Genomic DNA, 19,889 nt, shown 5'->3' with positions numbered 1-19,889 from the left:
CATGTTTATGGCAGCATTATTCACAATAGTCAAAAGGTGAAAACAATCCTACTGCCAATCAACAGATAAGTAGATAAACAAAATGTGGTACAGACATATAATAAAACATTATTCAGCCTTAAAAAGGATATTCTGACATATGCTGCAACATGGATGAATCTTAGGGAGATTATGCTCAGTTCATGAAATAAGCCAGTCACAAAAAGATAAATACTGTATGATTCCACTTATCTGAGGTACCTAGATCAAGTCACATTTGTAGAGACAGAACCCTGAATATAGTGGTTGCCAGCCAGTGGGGGAAGTAAATGGAGAGTTGTTTAATAAATGAGTTTTAGTTTTGAAAGATGAAAAGAGTTTTGGAGAACGGCTGCATAACAATGTGAATATACTTAACAATACTGAACTATACACTTAAAATGGTTGTTTATAAATTTTATGTTATGTATATCTTACCACAATTAAAAATAAAAAGCAAAAATACTCCTTTCTATTTGTATCTAGCCACCACCAAGTTCCCATATGTCCAAGCCTCTGAAACCACTTTTTATTACTTTCTTTATCCCAAATTCCCTTATGTATATAAGCAAATATAAACAAAGCAACCATTTACACTGTTTTGTGTCTCATTTTCACTAAACAATGTATCCTTAACTCTTTCATTTCAAACAGAAAACTTCATGATTTAAGAGCAACATTTTAACAATAAATTTAATGTGTGTAGCAAAGATTTACTAAAACAGAACTTACCAACATCTGGTGGACACTGCCCATTATAAGGGAACCAATTGCCTTTCACAGTGAAAGGACTTTTCCTGTTGCTTGTTGAACCAGTTCCTAGCTGCCCGTTACCACCAAGTCCAAAGGAATAAATTCGTCCTGATGAAGGAACAAAAGCAGAAGTGTGCTGCCTAGAGTAAAATGACAGAAAACCTCAGACTTAATGTTACCTTCTCAACAATTTACATTTAGAAAACCATACAAATATTAACGATATAAGTTTTGTCTTCAAAAATAAATGAATAAAGCTATTATAGTTCTAAAATATTCTGTACAAAATACTTAATAGCCTTACTCCACACTAATTAATCCTGTACCACACAGGTAGCTGCATAAGCATGGTCCAGAATATTTCCACAAAGGTCCAAATTTAATAATCATCATTCAGAACTACCTGAAATCTAGCTGAAGGGAAGTCCTACAACTAGGAAATTAAAGAAGCAGCACACTGAGACTGGTAGGAAGGGCAGAGACTCGAGGTGGAATCACAGAACTGGCTGGTCCCACACAGGTGCAGCGGCTTAAAATCAGGAGGGATACCTTGGCTGTGGTGGTTTCCCAGAGGAGCGAAGGGTGCCAGCCCCACATCAGGACCCGCAGCCCAGGGTTCCAGTGCAGAAAAAAGAAACCCCCACAACTTCTGGCTGAAAAAACCAGCAGAGATTGTGGCTGAGTAACCCAGTGCTGCTGGAGTCCCAGGCAGATCCCCTTAAATGGCTGGCAGTACAGACTTACTCAGATGCACTCCTTCTGAGCTCAGCGCTGGGACATTCGGGGAGGAACTAACTTGCCTAGAATCAGCTTTCTCCCAGGCAGAAGTGCTGGCAGAGGCTACTGCTCATTTGTTGAGTGCCCCTGCCCCTTGCCCCCCAGAGCCAGCAATCAGGCATCATATCTGAATCTCCAGCAACCTGGCTCACATTTTTCACCCTACCCTGGTGATTCTGAGATCCTTCCCTTCCCTACTTGCAGGATCATCCAAGCCATTTCCAGTGGCTTTTCTATGCAACTGGCTTCTCTTGCCTTAGGCTTAAGGCTTTCCTAAAATCTCTCAAACAAGCAGCAGTTAGCTTCAGCAAGCCCTATACCTCTAGATCAGTGGCCCCAGGCCCGCACTAGCCGCAGCCTGCACTGGTTCATAGCTTGGCCTCTCCTGGGCACAACACAAGTAGCAGCCATTTACAGAGTTCTTTTTTTTTTTTTTTTTTTAAATATATCTTTATTGACTTCAGAGAGAGGAAGAGAGAGAGATAGAGATAGAAACAACAATGATGAGAGAGTCGTCATTGATCGGCTGCCTCCTGCAGGTCCGCGACCAGGGATCGAGCCCGCAACCCGGGCATGTGCCCTGACTGGGAATTGAACACTGATTGCCTGGATCCTAGGTTGACGCTCAACCGCTGAGCCACGCCCGGCTGGCCATTTACAGATTTCTGTGTAGCTCATGCTGGGTGGCCCTGGGCAAAGCACAGTCAGAGACAGACTTTGCACCTCCTGGGAGGCCCCAGAGATGGTGCACCTGGTGGTGAGCTTCAAACACGCCAGATTACAACCCTACCACATTAACAAGTGACACACTCAAGGGGTGGACTCGGTGAACACCAAAGCCCCACTGAAGTAAATCCTGCTCCATAGGGGTGTCTCCAGCACAACAGCTCTTTGGCTGTAGTTGCAGCTGGTCCTCACAGTCGACTGGCCTGCGGGTCAATTCCTCGCAGTGATGCCAACAGCAACCAAGGCTCAACTACAACAGTATAGTGCACACAGCCCACAGTAGAGAGCACTTAGAGGGCCCAGCTCAGGTGATTGGGGAGGCTCAGCCACTGGACCCTATAGGACACTTACTATACAAAACCACTCTACCAATTCCAGGAAACATAGCAGCTCTACGTAATATATAGAAACAAACACTAGGAAACATCCAAAATGCAGAGGAAAAGAAACATATCACAAAGGAAAGAAAAGAAGAAATCTCCAGAAAAAGAACTAAATGAAATGGAAGCAAGCAAACTACTAGATACAGTAGTAGTTTAATAAGGATACTCAAGGAACGTAATGAGAATTTCAAAGGTCTTACTGAGAATTTTTTTTTTAATGTATCTTTATTGATTTCAGAGAGAGGAAGGAAGAGGGAGGGAGGGAGAGAGAAACATCAATGATGAGAGAGTATTGATCAGCTGCCTCCTGCATGCCCCTGACTAGGGATCAAGCCCACAACCAGGACACGTGCCCCACCGAGAATCAACCGCTATCTCCTGGAACCTAGGTTGATGCCCAACCACTGAGCCATGCCCGGCTGGGCTTAGTGAGAATTTTAAGGAAATTAGTGAGAACATCAACAACATAAAAAAGAACCAGTCAGAAATGAAGGCTACACTAACTGAAATGAAGAATAATTTACAGCGAATCAACAGCAAAGGATAATGGGAATCAAATCAACGATTTAGAATATGAGAAGGCAAAATCACTCAATAAGAAGAGGAAAAAGAAAAAAAGAATCCAGAAATATGAAGACAGTATAAGGAGTCTCTGGGACAACTTCAAGCATACCAATGTTTGCATTGTGGGGGATCCCAGAAGGAGAAGAGAGGGAGCAATAAATTGAAAACCTATTTGAAAAAATGACAACAGAAGACTTCCCGCACCTGGGGAAAAAAATAGACTTACAAATCCAGGAAGCACAGAGGGTCCCAAACAAGAGGAACCCAAAGAGGCCCACAGCAAGACGCATCATAATTAAAATACCAAAGGTTAAAGACAAAGAGAGAATCACAAAAGCAGCAAGAGAAAAGCAATTAGCTACCTACACAGGAGCAGCCATAAGACTGTCAGCTGATTTCTCTAAAGAAACTTTGAAGGCCACAAGGGAGTGGCAAAAAATATTCAAAGTGATGAAAAGCAAGGACCTACAACCAAGATTACTCTACCCAGGGAAGCTATCATTCAGAATTGAAGGTCAGATAAAGAGGTTCACAGATAAGAAAAAGCTGAAGGAGTTCACCACCACCAAACCAGTATTACATGAAATGTTGAAGAGTCCTCTTTAAGAAGTTAATGAACAAAATAAACTGACAAACAAAATAGACCCAGAGACATTGAAGCATGCAACAGACTGTTGTATTTCAGAGGGAAGGCGGTGGGGAGTGGGAAGAAATTAACCAAAGAACTTATATGCATATATGCATAACCCATGGTCACAGACAATAATGTGGTAAAGGCCTGGGGAGGGGGCAGGAGTAGTGTGGAGGCGGTCAATGGGGGGGGGGGGGGGGAATGAGACATCTGTAATATTTTCAACAATAAAGATAAATTTTTAAAAAGAGAGAGAAAATAAAAGGCATCAGCCCTGGCCAGTGTGACTCAGTAGTTAGAGTGTTAGCCCATACATTGAAGGGTCATGGGATTGATTCCTGGTTAAGAGCACATACCTGGGTTGCAGGTTCGATCCCTGACCCGAGGCAACCAATCAACATCTCTTTCTCACATCGATATTTCTCTCTGTCTCCCCTCCTTCCTCCCAACTCCCTCTAAAAATCAAAATCAACGGAAAAAACATTCTCAGGTGAGGATAAGGGAGGGAAGGAAGGGGGGGAGGGAGGGAGGGAGGAATCAAGGGAGGGAGGGAGGGGGGAGGGAGGGAGGGAGGGAGGAGAAAAGTCATCTAAAACAGAAAGGATAAGTAAAATTACCTCTGTATACAAATTATATGATTTCATATGTAGAAAACTTTAAAGATTCCACACAAAAAAACTATTGGAACTAATACAAATGTCACCAAAGCAGGAAACAAAATTAACATGCAAAAATCAGTTGCATTTCTAAACCCTATACCCAACAATCCAAAAATTAAGGGAAAAGTGCCATTTATAACACTATCAAAAAAAATAAATACTTAAGAATTAACTTAAGCCCTGGCCAGAGTGGCTCAGTTAGCTCAGCATTGCCCCATGCACCAAAAGATTACTAGTTCAATCCCCAGCAGGGGGCGTCCAAGAGGCAGCCAATCCATGTTTCACTCTTACAACTGATGCATCTCTAAAACTCTCCCTCTTGCCCGGCCAGGCGTGGCTCAGCCATTGAGTGTCGACCTAGGATCCAGGCGATCAGGGTTCGATTCCCGGTCAGGGCACATGCCTGGGTTGTGGGCTCGATCAGTGACTCTCTCATCATTGATGTTTCTGTCTCTCTCTCTCCCTCTCCTGTTCTCTCTCTGAAATCAATAAAGATATATTTTTTTTAAAAAAAGTAAAACTCTCCCTCTCTCCTCCTCTCTATTTAAAAAAAAAAAAAATCAATAAAAAATTTAAAAAGAATTAAAATTAACTTAAGCAAAAAGATAAAAGACAAAGAAAACTACAAATATTACTGAAAGAAATTAAAAGACATCCCATATTCATGGATTGGAAAACTTAATATTGTTAAGATGTCAATACTTCCCAAAGTGGTCTACACATTCAATGCAATCCCTATAAATCATGAAAATGCAAATTAAAATCATGATTAAGTAACGCTACATATGCAAGAATTTAAAATTTTTTTAAAATCTGACAATACTGAATGGTGACAAAGACACTGAGTGTCACGAATTCTCATACAATGCTAATCGGAATGTAAATTAGTATAACCATTTTGGTAAGTAAGGCGACATTAACTTGCAAAATTCAAGTAAAGTATTTTCTATAACCCAGCAATTCTATCTAGGTATATACACTTTAGAAATAGGAAGGTCTACTTATCATACAATAAATGTTCAAAGCAACACTATTTATAATTTCCCAAAACTGGAAGCACCCAAATGCCTATTAGTAATAGGATGAGTACATAATTATGTATGCATATAATTAAATAAAACACAGCAATGAAACCTAATGATGAGAAGCCATAGCTACACACATATGGATAATCATATACGCACGATGTTAAGAAAAAAAAAGTCACCAAAGTCTACCTACAGTGTGATTCCATGTACCTGAAGATAACAGTTGGCAAAACTAAACTATAATGTAAAAGAATACATACTAGGTGGAAAAAAGTTAAGCTAAATGGTCAAAATGAGTTAACTTGTCAAAGTGCATTTACCCTTTCGGGGTCTATCTAATATAAACCACCAAAGGTAAAGCTCACTTTCAAAGCTCTGACTCTTCCTTTTACTCCCAACAACTGGGAATCAGGAGATCTGTATTCTAATTCAACTTTCATCACTAACTAATCCTATGTATTAAATAAATAATTGGTTAATTCCCTTATTCTTTAAAAAAAAAAAAAAGTGAAAGCAAACAAAAAAGATGGATCTCCAGTTTCCCTTCAAGAGTACTGCTATAGACAATACAATATTACATATACATTATTAGTATCTTACCTCAGATAAAGAAAGGTATTACATATACATTATTAGTAAATAATAAATGTATTACATATACATTATTAGTATCTTACCTCAGATAAAGAAAATAGTCAGTATAAAAGATGTTTCTCCTGTTACTATGACTCCTCAACAGCAAATTAGGCATTTAGGGGAGAATTCCTTTATCTTAGATTACTAGATTCCTAAACAACTCATTTTAAAAAATCCTTTCAGCTGGAACTGCCATCTTTCACTAATTTGCAAAAATAACTAACACAAAGGTAAAGAGGCACCCCCATGTTCTCTAGGCCTTTTAGAAAATATAAAGTTGTTCCTTTGTACATGCAAATCTACAAAAAAAGGGTGACACTGTAGACATCAAGGGAAGGGCACAAAAGGAAGGGTTCAACAAGGAATGACTCACAAATGTTACCATGGTAAAACTGGAAGAATTCACAGTGTTTACCCAGCATGCTGTTGACACTGTTGTAAACAAACAAGGGCAAGATTCTTCTTGCAAGAGAATGTACGTATTGAGCTTATTAAATCTCTAAGAGCTGAGATAGCTTCCTGAAACATGTGACGGAAAAAATCAAAAAGAAAGTATGCCAAAGGAAAAGGATTTGGGGGGTTCAATTGAAACGCCAGCCTGCTCCCGCCCAGAGATTCACACTTTGTAAGAACCTCTAATGGAAAGAAGCTTGAGCTGCTGGAACCTATTTCCTATGAATTTCATGGTGTTAGCAGGTGTCAAAAAAATAAAAGACCTCTGGTCTGTTAAAAAAGAACATCCCTAAATAATTGTGTTGTAGAGTTCAAAATAACTCTTATATAACAGCTTACCTTCCGCAAGCAATCTGAGTGACAATGCTTCCCATAAGTTCAAAAACTTTCCTTGGGTTTATTTCATGACTAGTAGAGTTATGACCCAACTGACCATACCCTCCAGCTCCAAAAGTAAACACTCCACCTTCCTAAAAAAGGCAAAAACCTTTATCATTAGAAGGCCTGATGAAAGTAAATAATCTTCAGAAAAATAAATTAATCTTTATATGGAATTAATTTTTTACTTATAGTCACAATTTAACAGATGATACCTAACTTTTTAAGGTAAAATGTCTAAAAATGAAGAGAGTTCCAGGTGCATGGCTAAATATTTTCTCATATTTAAAGTATTTAACTATGTTCTTATCATTATATTTAGTTGAAGTCATCATTAGAGAGATACTAATAACTACTTTGGCATTGGCCTTTCACTGTCATTATATTCTTGTTGAATCCCAAGTACATACTTATAAAATTTGACAAAACCATTAAAATGGTATCTTCAGCTCTCAAACTAGTTATACTCTTAACATAAAAGTATATGTAACCAGACTGCACAAATAAAGCTATTTTTCTTCATCTGTTGAGATGATGATTTTTATCCTTCATTCTGTTTATGTGGTTTACCATATTGATTGATTTGTAGATAATGAACCATCCTTGCATTCCAGAAATAAATCCCAGTTGATCACAGTATATGAATATTTTAATGTGCTGAATTTAGTTTGCTAATATTTTTTCTTGTATCTTTGTGTGGCTTTAGTATCAGGATAATGCTGGTCTCAAAAAATGAGTCTGGAAGATTTACTGCCTTTTCTTTTTTTTGTAAGAGTGTGAGAAAATTGGCATTTATTGTTTTTTAATGGTAGAAATTTACCAGTGAAGCCATCTGGTCCTGGTCATTTCTTTCTTGGGAGTTTTGACTACTGCTTCAATCTCTTTATTACAGATTTTCTTTTCCTCACAATTCATTCTTGGTAGTTCATGTTTCTAGGAATTTATCCATTTCATCTAGGTTATCCAATGTTGGCATATAATTATTCCTAGTAGTCTCTAATTCTTTGTATTTTTGCAGTATCAGTTGTAATATCTCTTCATTTCTGATTTGACTCTTCTTTTCTTAGTCTGTTAAAGATTTGTTAACTTTTTTAACCTTTTTAGAAAAAGTTCTTAGTTTTATTGATCTTTTCTAACGTTTTTCTAGTCTCTCATTTATTTCTGCTCTGATTTTTATTTCCTTCCTTCTGCTAACTTGCTCTTAGTGGGGGTTTTTCTAGTTCTTTGAGGTATGAAGGTTCATTTGATATATTTCTTTTTCTTAGTGTAGATATTTATAAATAAAAACTTCCCTTTTAGAACTGCTTTTGTCACATCCCGTTAAGTTTGGGTATGTTGTGTTTCCATTTTCATTTCTCAAGGTAGTTTTTGATTACCCTTTTATTTCTTCTTTGACCCACTGTTTATTCAGGAGTCTGCTTTTTAATTTCCATACATAGGAAATATTCTGGCTTTCCTGTTACTGATTCCTATTTTCATACCACTTTGGCTAGAAAGGATACCTGATATGATTTCAACCTTCTCAAATTTGTTCAGACTTGTTTTATAACCTAACATATAATCTCTCCAGCAAAAATGTTCCATTGTGTGCTTGAAAAAAATGTGTATTCTGCTGTTGCTGGATGAAATGTTCTGTATATGTCTGTTAGGTCTACTTGATATAAAGTGTAGTTCAAGTACAATATTTCATTAATGATTTTCTGTCTAAATGACCTACTCCTTATTAAAAAGGTAGGGTAATGAAGTCCACTACTATTATTACATTTGTTTATTTCTGCCTTCCAATCTGTTAACATTGCTTAATATATTTAGGTGTTCCTATATGGGGTGCTATATAGGTACAATTGTTACATCCGCTTGATGAACTAACCCCTTTACTATTAGTTTCTTAGTATCATCTAATACTGAGTACATGTTCAGATCTTCCTGATTATTTTATTACATCATGTCAGAAAGCATGTCTGGCTGATGATGTTAAAAATATGTAGGTCATGCCTGGTTAGGTGTGGCTCAGTGGTTGAGCATTGACCCAGGAACCAAGTGGTCATGGTTCGATTCCCAGTCAGGGCATATGCCAGGCTGTGGTTCAATCCCCAGTAGGCGTGTGCAGGAGACAATCAATGACGTTTCTCTCTCATTGATGTTTCTCTCTATCCCTCTCCCTTCCTCTCTCTGAAAATCAATAAAGCCATATATTTTTTTTAAATGTAGGTCATGCCCCAGCCAGTGTTGCTCAGTGTTAAGAGTGTTGTCCTGAGCACTGAAAGGTAGCGGGTTCGCTCCCTGATCAGGGCGCGTGCAGGAAGCAACCAGTCAATGTGTCTCTCTTACATGGATGGATGGATGTCTGTCTGTCTCTCTCTCTCTCTCTCCCCCCCTTCTATTCTCTCTGAAAAGCAATGAAAAAAATATCCTCAGATGAGGATTAACAACGAAATATGTAAGTCATAATAATAAAAAATTTAAATTGTATGTCAACTATAATTTTTTTAAAAGTAGGTAAATATGTTCTAACCCAATTCATCTTCATTAAGCTTAATGTTGCTGATTTTTACCTAGATTCATTATTTCATTAGAGTCTAAAATGGAGATTTTCTACTCTTATTTCTTCTGGGTTTATTAGTTGGAATTGTTCTAAAGAGAATTTAACTCATCAACCACTAAGTTACCCTGAAATACAATTTGCTAATAAGAGGCAGGAGAAATGGTTCTTTTTTATTTACTAATTTTTAGAAAAATGAGTTGTTGTCCTAGCAACCTCCAAAGATAAAGCAAGGAAGTTTGCTTTTTATTAATTTGGAGCAAAGTATCATTATAAGTCATGGATTTTTATACGTTTGGTATACTTCTATTTATTGCAGTCATTATTTCATTTTGTAAACTAGTAAGAGTCTTCAAGTTGTCCTTCTGACATGACCTTAGTAGTCTTTGAGTTTTTGTAGCATACAATGCCAAAGACTATTCTTATCTAGAAGCCCTGGATCCTTTTGGTATAGTGTCTACAACAATCAAGAAGTGATCACTGCTTCCAGATTGCACGCTGTTAATTACCTCTGGGGCCTTAATGTGATCATGGTAAAAAAAGAAAAAAAACTCTTATATTTTTAGAAGTTAAAAATAAGAGTTTATAATGATACTTGTGATTCAAAGTAAAGATCACAGGGTTTTAATTCCTACCATTTTATATCTCTTCTCTGAAGCTGGAAATCACAGTTTCTAATGACAGTAAAATAAGTACTTATTTGCTTTATCCTACTCTCTATATATTAAAAATACTACCAATTATGAGACTACAGAATACAGTTTAACATTTCTTTGTGAATTGTCCACTCTTAGGCTATTTTCCACTAGTGATGTACAACAAAATACTGTAATTTGTAATGACCTAAAAGAATTCTTCTTCCTGTAGTTGCATCACTGGTTATGCTTTTGTTTTAAGTTTTTAAATGTTTAAATATATAAAAAATACATACATATGCGTACGCACGTGTGTGTATGTGTGTTTGCTTTTCATTGTAATAGTTTCTAGGTTCCAAAGTCAAAACTGTAAGACAAAGTACAGTTGGTCTAGCTTAATTTTTTTAAAAATATAAGTAAAATGTAGTGTGTTTATATTTTACCCCTTCTTATACAAAAAAAAAAAACCCTATTCTATTCCTCTTTTTACTTAAACAATATATCCTGAAGATCATTCCACATCATAATATAGAGATCTTCCTCATTCTGTTTTATAGGTCATGGTACTACACTGCAGGAAGTTACCACAGTTTATCCAAATAAACATTAGGATTCTTCCACTCTTTTGCTATTAAAATGATGCCATAATAAATGGCCTCATGCATACAGAATTTCATATTTTTGTGACAGATTCTTAAAAGTGGGATAGCTAAGTCAAAAGGTATATCTTCTATCTACCTATCTACCTATCTACCTATCTATCATCCATCTATCTATCTATCTATCTATCTATCTATCTATCTATCTATCTATCTATCTATCTATCTCTTTATGTATGATTTGCATGATGAATTTGTAAATAAACGAAAATTTTTGACACCTTTGTGGTAGTGTCCTCATATCCATCACATGCATGTCTCCCTATTTATAGCTCTTAGAAGTGTTTTAAAATTGTTTCTAATGTAATTTTACAAATGCAGGCTTTACACAAGGGAACTTCTTCAAAAAGTAATCTTAATTATTTGCAAAAAATTCTTTCAGAAAAAAGCAAAAGATGTATAGATATAGAACTATATCCTAACTTAAATCAAGGCAAAATAAACTATTTTACTTTTGGGATATTTAAAATAATCTCATTTTGTTAAAAAAAATAATAAACACCAAAAACTCCAGTGAATAAGTATCACCAACTACTTTTTAGAGAAAAGAATACAGAAGATTAACAGAATTGGCATTTTAAAAACTCAATAAACAAAAATAGTTCTATATCCTGGGAGAATAAGATGATTATTTGAAAGGGTGAATTTGAAAAGCATTAATATTATGAGTCTTTCTACCAAAGTTAGTCCCAACGAATGATTTTATGCAAAATATTTTTTACTATTATTTTAACAGCCAATGACAGAAGGGAATGATTAAAATTTATAACTTGCCAACATGATTTAATAAGACTTTTGTGAATACATTTATAATCTGAATTATAACAATCAAACTAAGGTAGTAAGATCAGCAGGTAGATACAGTAAAACATCCTTACTAAAAGAAAATATAAAATTTTTAGAAATTAACTGTTATAATTGGTCGTTATAATATTTTTCAAATGAGCACGCTATATTTAATAACGACTAATAATAATTCTTATCATCCTAAAATTCCAATATGGGAGTGTATAGAGTTTTATAAAGTCTGATTAGAAGTTAATTTTTTCTTGCTAATTTTATCTGCTATTCAGGACAAAGAAAACAAAGCAAAACATTCATTTCTAATTTAGCCAATGAAAGCTTGCCAGTTCCTTTATATAAACATGACTATAATAAATAATCTTCCTGGTAAAGGTTAATGTTTTTATTTTCATTTTACTTCTAATCACTGCGTGAAAGAAGTAACACGCAGTACTGACACTGAATTGGCACATACCTAATAAAGTGAGATGTCAGAGTTAAAGCCATTAATAACATTGTGATAAAAGCTCACTATAACTGACTGCATAATACTTGGGCTATGGATAATAACAATCCCTCTGTTACTTGTTATATCCTCTATTCAGTATCTTCTATTGCTTGTTATATAATATTTATTAGCCAAATGGGAGCTAAATTAAAACAGGCAGAGCTATGCGTAAGTGGGATTGATATACACAACATGGCAAGTCTGACAAACTTAAAAGGAATTCTTTCATTCAAAATATTATCTAAGTAGTATTCCACACAAAGCTGAGAAACTCAACAATATATATTATCACCACATTTAACAGAAGATTACAATTCACATTTCATAACACAGAACAAATTTGAAAATTAAGGTAGATTGTTTTTGAGAACAAATAATCTAGGTCCTTTTTCCAAGATAAGTTATTTTTTAGATATCAATAACACTCAAGTTTTAATGTACATATTATGAAAACATTCATTAATCATGAAATAACTTCTATAAGTAATAATAAAGAAGTTTTATAGGAGTACAATACCTTGGTTAGTGCAGCAGTATGATCTTCTCCACAACAAATATAAACTATTTTCTGAGTTCTTAGTGACTTTAGTAAATTAGGAACATACCTATCTGAAAATTTCAACAAGAGACGTTAACAATATTTAATTAAAATTCTTCTAAACTGTGTTTTCTCTATAGCTTCCCGAGCTCAGTGGACAGTGATGACTAAATAATTTTAACCACGATTCAATGATTTTGTACTACAAGCCTAGTAACTTGGGTTCCCAGGCCTTTCTATTCTACAGTGATAAAGGGGGGATTTAAAAAGATTAATTTAAAGGCTAAAATGCTTAAATGCCAACCAGCAATCAAGGAATTTCAAAGCTATTTGACTAATCCATACCCATACTTTATATTTACCTCATGATAATTAAGCTCACAGGATCCTACTTTAAAAATCTGAAAATTATACTTTCTGCTACTTTCTAGCAGAAAAGAGATATAATGCCCTATTTTTCTTATGCAGAAAAAAATATTTTAAAGTTCTTTTTGAGAGTATTATTCAGTTATCAATACCAGTTGTTACTAGACCAACAACTCACTTTTGTCCATTAAGTCATTACAATTATGTTGAACTTCCTGCAATTAGTTTCTGTATTTCAAACACTGGCATTCAACCTAATGTAGTTATGAAAAATCAATTCTAAGATCCCAACTTGTTTCAAGTAGTTGTAATTTTTTAAATTCAAAATGTTTATTTTCAAGTCTCTAGCATCAATGTTAAAACTGAAGATTAATTTAATGATTCAGATTATTTAAATATTTCCTGGAAAATCTCAAATAGATTAATGCTTCATGTTACTTTCCAAAATAATTTTATTGCTTCTTTCCACCAATGTTGGCCAATAATGTGTTTACCAATTTGAAGTAATACCTTTCAACTCTCTTTTCATGAACATCCAACAACAAAGAATTTTTGTGCAGTTATACTTTCTATAGTTTATTTTATGATAAAGTGTTATATTTTTGGCCTTGCATCATTCCCTAAAACTATTATCAAATAGAATTTTTAAATTAATCTCTCATCCCCACCTCCCTGTCAGGGAAGATTTGAGTAGATTTCTCTCTGACACGAAGAATCACTGATCCATCTCAAAAGATCCTATCTTTTTAAAAGCGTATCTATAGTAATGAGAACCTACCGTTTTCATCATTAAGACCTAGTTGACCAAATTTGTTGCGTCCCCATCCAAAGATAGCTCCAGAAAGGGTGAGCACAAAACTATGGGCTCCTCCTGCCGTAACTTGCATGAAAGGGATTCCAATCAAAGACTTAATCAGCTGTGGTGAGGTTTGCTTTTTACAGTCAATGCCTAAACCCAACTGGCCATATTTATTCTGTCCCCAAGAGAAGACTTCACTTGCTGTAAAACAAAAATCATAAAATTAATGATTTTTCTCACACACAAGTTTCATTTGAAGATCATCAGTTATTGTGAGATGTTCTTCCTCTCATCAGATGGAAATACATAGTCCCCTTTAGTAAGTTTATTTGTATATGGAAACACAGCATTACCTAGAAGAACATTCTATATTTGGTACACTTTAAGCTGACTGACTTTAGTGACAAATGGATAAGTCACGTAACTTTATGCTCCTCAGGGAAGGACCATCTCTTTTTAATATTTCTCTGGTTTCATTTTTATTCTATGATTTCTCCCAAGAGGCGCTCATCCAAGCTCAAGGTTTCAGCTATCAACGATATGCTGGTAACATTCAAAATTTTATTACTAGCCCAGACCTCTCCTCTGAACAAAAAACCCATGTATCCAATTGTTTACCTGACACCTACACTTGGATATTTCAAAGCACTTCCAGCTCAGTGAAGCCCAAACTCAATCCATGACTCTTACTCTACCTCCCATACCTGGGCTCTTCCCAGTGTTCCCCATCTCAGTAAATGACATTGTAACTGATTCAGTAGCACAAATCATAAACATAAAGTCATCCTTAATACTCCTCTCCTCTCTTACCTTATACAGAGATTGGTATCAATCTATTATCTATCACCAAGTTATATACAGTTTTCTTTCTAAGGAAAAATATGGCAAATAGATCCACTCCCCACCATCTCATCTGGTTCCTATAATAGTTCTGTCTGCCTGTCACTTTTGCCCCCAACTGCCACCTTTTTTGCAACTTCAAACATCTTTTTATTTACTTTTATTAAATAAATGACACTAAACTAATAACTGACACACTAACAACTGGTTTTTAAAAATTCTATAAAATAGGGCACACTTAAAGTAAGTCTCCCTCCAAAATTAGATTTCTGGTTTCTCTCCCAAAAGACAACTACTCTTATCAATTACTGATACGTACTTCCAGAAATATTCTATGCACATACTAGCAAACATTTGTACATATACATAGAAATATTATAAAACATGAAGATCTGATAATGTTGCTCACCTGAAAAAAATGTCAATGCCTTCTCACTGCTCTTGGGATAAGCACTTTTAACAAGGCCTATAAGGTTCTGTGTGATCTGTTTCCAGTCTTTTTCCTCATTATATTCTAGCCATACCCACCTTCCTTTACATTCTCCAACGTCCATTTCTCAAACACTTGCTGTTCCCTCCGCCTTTGTCTAGTTCACCTCCACTCTCTTCAGCAGGAAGCCTTCTCTGATCTCCCAGATTCAGTTCAGTCTCTCTGTTACATATTCCAAATACCCTAAACTTTTTTCTTTACAGTCTTTTTTCATAATATGTAATTACAGTGTTATTTGTGTGACTGGGCTAGTAGTGTACCGCTTACCACTGCATATTGTACACTCTAATGTGCCTGGTTCACACTAAGTGATAATAAAAAAAAAATGCATTCAATGAATAAGATGCTGTGCTAAGATTAAACCTGAACAAGGCAAAAGATCACCTACCAATGAGTTAAGATAGAAAACTGCCCTCAACAGTAAACCTCTGGGTTTAAATTTATCTTAGCTCTACCTACCAAAATATCAAAAGAGAAGTTGGCAAAATAACAATAAAGAATACAGGAATGCCAGCTTCCCTACTACCTACAGAAGTTTAAGTTCCTTAATATGGGATTTAAGATCCTTTTAACAGATTTTTGTTTTTACTTCAGTTGAAACTGAAGTATCAATATGTCTCCCATGCTCTCACAATACCCACATAAAACTACATGTCAATACTCAAACAAAATACTTTCCTGAGTCTATGCCTTTACTAATAGTACCATCTTAGCCAATCCTCACCATTTCCCCTAGCTATTTCTAAACATTTCTCCAATTATGACTAAATTCTACTCCTTTTAAGACTTGCATCAAATACCAATCCCCTCCTTACTGTTACTAATTTTATTGACTGGTACTAATTACACTTTCTTCTTTATCTCTCTAGTATTTTACTTTTATTTTGTCCAAAGTAATATATATTTTTTCTTCCTTAACCTATAGCTATTTATTTGTATATCTGTCTCTTCCATTAGATGGTATGGTCCCTAAAACTTTCTCTTATTTTATTTCCCTTCAGCTCTAGCCTAGTGCTTCACTCATAGTAGGACTCACTAGACATTTAATAAATTAAAATAATATAATATTAATAAAGCCATTGGAACTTAATTTTTTAATGGTAAAAATGAGCATATGGCAGATTTTTTACTAACCCAAGTTACAATCCTTAGCTGGTACATGAAAAGTTAAATGAATAAGAAAGGAAAGCAAACAAAGCTAATAGGAATCTTGACTTTCTCTGTTTTTTTTTAATAAAAACTTTATCTGTAAGATCAAGTAAGATTGGGCAAGTTATAACTTTCCCCAGCTATGAAGGAATAGCATTTAACGAACTAAAGAAAAAAATCAGACACAAAAATGTCTATAAACTAGCAATATATAATGTGACAATGACACCATTCACAACCACAAAATATCAAATAGCTATGGAAAAGTCTAATAAAAGGAGTGTAAGACTTCTCCATAGAAAACAACAAAATACTATTAAGAAAAATTAAAAGAAGATTAAAACAGAGGGATATAGTACACTTAAGAATTAAAAGACAGTGTATATTGTAAAGACTTTCCTCAAAATGACTTATAGAGACAATGCAATCCCAATCAAAATCCCAGTAGTCTGTGTGTCTGTGAAAACTGTCAAGCTAATTCTAAAATGGAAATGGAAATGAAAAACAAAACACACACACAAGGAGAACAAGGACAATCCTAAGAAAGAACAAAGTTGGAGGACTTTCTGCTCAATTAGAATATCAAATAATAAAACTGAAAAAGGAAAATAAAATAAAAACAATGCTTACCTTTAGAAAGTGCAAGTGAATGATAGTAACCGCAAGCCACCTGTACTATCTGGATATCTGACAAACTTTTAATATTTCTAGAAAAGAAGAGAGATCAGGATCAATTAATTCCATTTAATAAATGGATCCTGAATGTTATTTTTACGTGCTACTTCTTGACCACCTACTATGCACAAGTAGTTTCCTACCAACCTAGCAGTTTGTTATTTTTTACACATGCCCAATTTACCAAAAATGTACACTAAAGTCAGTAAACAAAATCTAGACATGAAAAAAATTAAAAGAAATGTGATGAGAAAATACTTTGAAAGGACAACATTTAAGTAAACTACGTGCATACCTCAAATAGCCCTCAGGGTGCTTTTACAATCTAGAAATTTTATTATCATAATATAAAAAAAATTTTTAAAGCTTAACACATAAAACTTGCAACATATTTGTAAAACAAATGTACATGATCTAATTTGTCTAAAATTGATGTTTGGCCTACTTTAATATATGTTCTCTTCTAACAGGTTAAGAACAATTAACATTCCTATTATGTGAATTGCTACCAATTCACAAATTATGAAATCTATTCCTTTTGGGCTATCCTTCTGCTTTACATCTAAATGAGTGATATTCAACTTAATTCCTTCCCAGGGAAATTTAATCAGTACATATGTATTATGATCACTGATGTGTTCAGTCATTATTTCTATCATTTTGTGTTTTTCCTTATATTTTTATAGTTTTTTTTCCTTCCTATTTCTGATTTTTCCTTAACTGCAATATGATTCTAAAGGCTAATTTTTAAAACATTACAAAAATCAAGTAGCTGCATCAAACATCCCACGTTTTTCTTATGCAGTTCCCTTTACCTGATCATTCTACTGTTTTTAACGAATGAATGTTTTCAAGAAAAAAAGTGGGAAGGAAACATAATATGTTTATTATTTCCCTTTACCTGATACTGCCACCTGACCTGATTCTGCCAAATGAAAGTCCGGAGCAAGTTCTGACCAGAGAGTCGATACTCATGATTTTCGGGAGGCAGCTTCAGCAAATCAAATTTTGAGCAGGAGAAAGATGAGTTACTCTAATCCCATATTTATGTATTAAAAATATTTTTATTTAGTGGATTTATGTCTTAACTATAAAACCTGAAAGTTATGCTGCTACAATTTAGCAGAATCCAACAAATTAGCAGGATCCAAAGTACCCTCAGATTTTAAAAGGTAGCAAAATGCCCACTTTTCTGCACTTAGCAAAATCAAACACTAGCAATGCAAAAACAGGAATTAATCAAGTCCAATTTGCAAACCAAATAAACTACTTCAAAAACTACATTCTCATAGCACTGTGTGTTTTTTCCTTCATGGCATTTATCACTATTAATTACTGGTATACTTATTCCTTTATTACCTGTGCACTGTTAAACAATAACAGGTAGACTATGTGTCTTATACCCATGGAGTCCCTGGCATTTACCATAGTGCCTTGCAAAATGTATGTAATGAATACACTGTTAAAGGACAAGAAAATTTGTAAAGTCTTCAAGTAAAGCTATTTTAACATATATTTAAAACTGAGTGAAATCAAGAATATGAATTTTATTTTTGACCAAGCTGTTTGATTTCTATAGTCCAGAAACAGCTGTTCTCACACAGATCATATCATACTTTTCTGTCATAATTGTTTATTGCATATGTCCAATAAATAGAACTTTAAAAAATAAGCTGCAACTTTAGTATAAACAATTATTTTTCTAAAGCTTGCATGGAAAAGTATGTATTTCCACTTACATTAAACTAAGAGAGAGTAAAATCAGGCTTACCTTTATTTTTTTTTAAATAAAGGCATAACTTATATCCTACATAAAAAGAAGTAACGAGCCAAAAATCCAGGTCTACAAAGACCACTGATATTAAATAATTTCAGTCTTTCTCCAAGAAGTAATAATTTTAAAACATAACAAAATTAGAAGTATAAAAAGACTAGCATGCCCAGCCGGGCATGGCTCAGTGGTTGAGCGTCGACCCAGGATCCGGGCGATCGGGGTTCAATCCCCGGTCAGGGCGCATGCCTGGGTTGCGGGCTTGATTCCCAGTGGGGGGCATGCAGGAGGCAGCCGATCCATGACTCTCTCATCATTGACGTTTCTATCTCTCTGTCCCTCTCCTTTCCTCTCTATGAAATCAATAAAGATATATTTAAAAAAAAAAAAAAGACTAGCAAACTAGTAAGAGTTTCAAATATAATCTACTTATTATTAGTTTTAAGTTCTTCTTTAAAGTGCCACTTAATTTTGTTCTCAAGAAAGTACAGCTTAATGTGAATCTTCACATTTCTGATTACTCTTACGAAAATCATAAACAGTAATTTTTAAAAATCTGTTTACATATATTTGAGTTTCCTCCTGTCTTCTATACATGTTTTATTTAAAATGTACATGAAATTTATAAAGCTGGCTGACTTCTCCAAGAATCTAGAAAAAGCCTTGCATCTAAAAAATGATATGGTACTGAAATTTAAAAATAAAAAAATTATGGCAGTCTTTCATAAAAATATATTTCTACTGAAGTACTAAATTGCCCTTTAAAACATGAAAATAACAGTAAAAACTATGTATATGTCACACCAAATCAGACGAGTCCTCAAAAAACAGATGAGCTTGAACAGGAAAAATAACAACACAGCTTAAAGTTAATATAGATGTTTAACAAATATAAAAACAGAATTTTAAAGCAAAGGACTCAAGTAAGATCTCTTTCAGGTCCCCTATCCAGGTTCATTAAGTAGTAAAGTCACAAATATATAATTTATTATTGGGCAACCTTCAAATAAATTGTCATATAATAAAATTCTCTGACCTAGCCAGTTTGACTCAGTGGTTAGAGTGTCGGCCCGTGGACTGAAGGGTTGTGGGTTCAGTTCCAGTCAAGGGCACATAACTTGGTTGCAG

General features: G+C 34.7%; 1 protein-coding gene across 5 annotated transcripts in view; it reads right to left on the bottom strand.

Moving 5' to 3' along the window:
* HERC4 (HECT and RLD domain containing E3 ubiquitin protein ligase 4) overlaps window positions 1–19,889 on the bottom strand; it is a 108,482-nt gene that overhangs the window by 57,618 nt on the left and 30,975 nt on the right. For 4 of the 5 annotated variants that reach the window (XM_016198402.2, XM_016198404.2, XM_016198401.2 and 1 more), the window contains 5 exons: window positions 16,946–17,022; window positions 13,816–14,037; window positions 12,651–12,742; window positions 6,968–7,098; window positions 751–911 (listed from right to left, as the gene is read on the bottom strand). In XM_016198402.2, the coding sequence (XP_016053888.1) occupies window positions 751–911; window positions 6,968–7,098; window positions 12,651–12,742; window positions 13,816–14,037; window positions 16,946–17,022 (683 nt within the window). Of the gene's footprint in view, window positions 1–750; window positions 912–6,967; window positions 7,099–12,650; window positions 12,743–13,815; window positions 14,038–16,945; window positions 17,023–17,891; window positions 17,982–19,889 lie in introns of all 5 variants that reach the window. The other variant, XM_016198405.2, reaches the window with a different exon arrangement.

This window comes from Miniopterus natalensis, chromosome 14 (assembly GCF_054644295.1).
Source record: "Miniopterus natalensis isolate mMinNat1 chromosome 14, mMinNat1.hap1, whole genome shotgun sequence".
NCBI lineage: Eukaryota > Metazoa > Chordata > Mammalia > Chiroptera > Miniopteridae > Miniopterus > Miniopterus natalensis.
The sequence above is the reverse complement of the archived record's forward strand: the minus strand, read 5'-3'. Positions and strand labels throughout refer to the sequence as shown.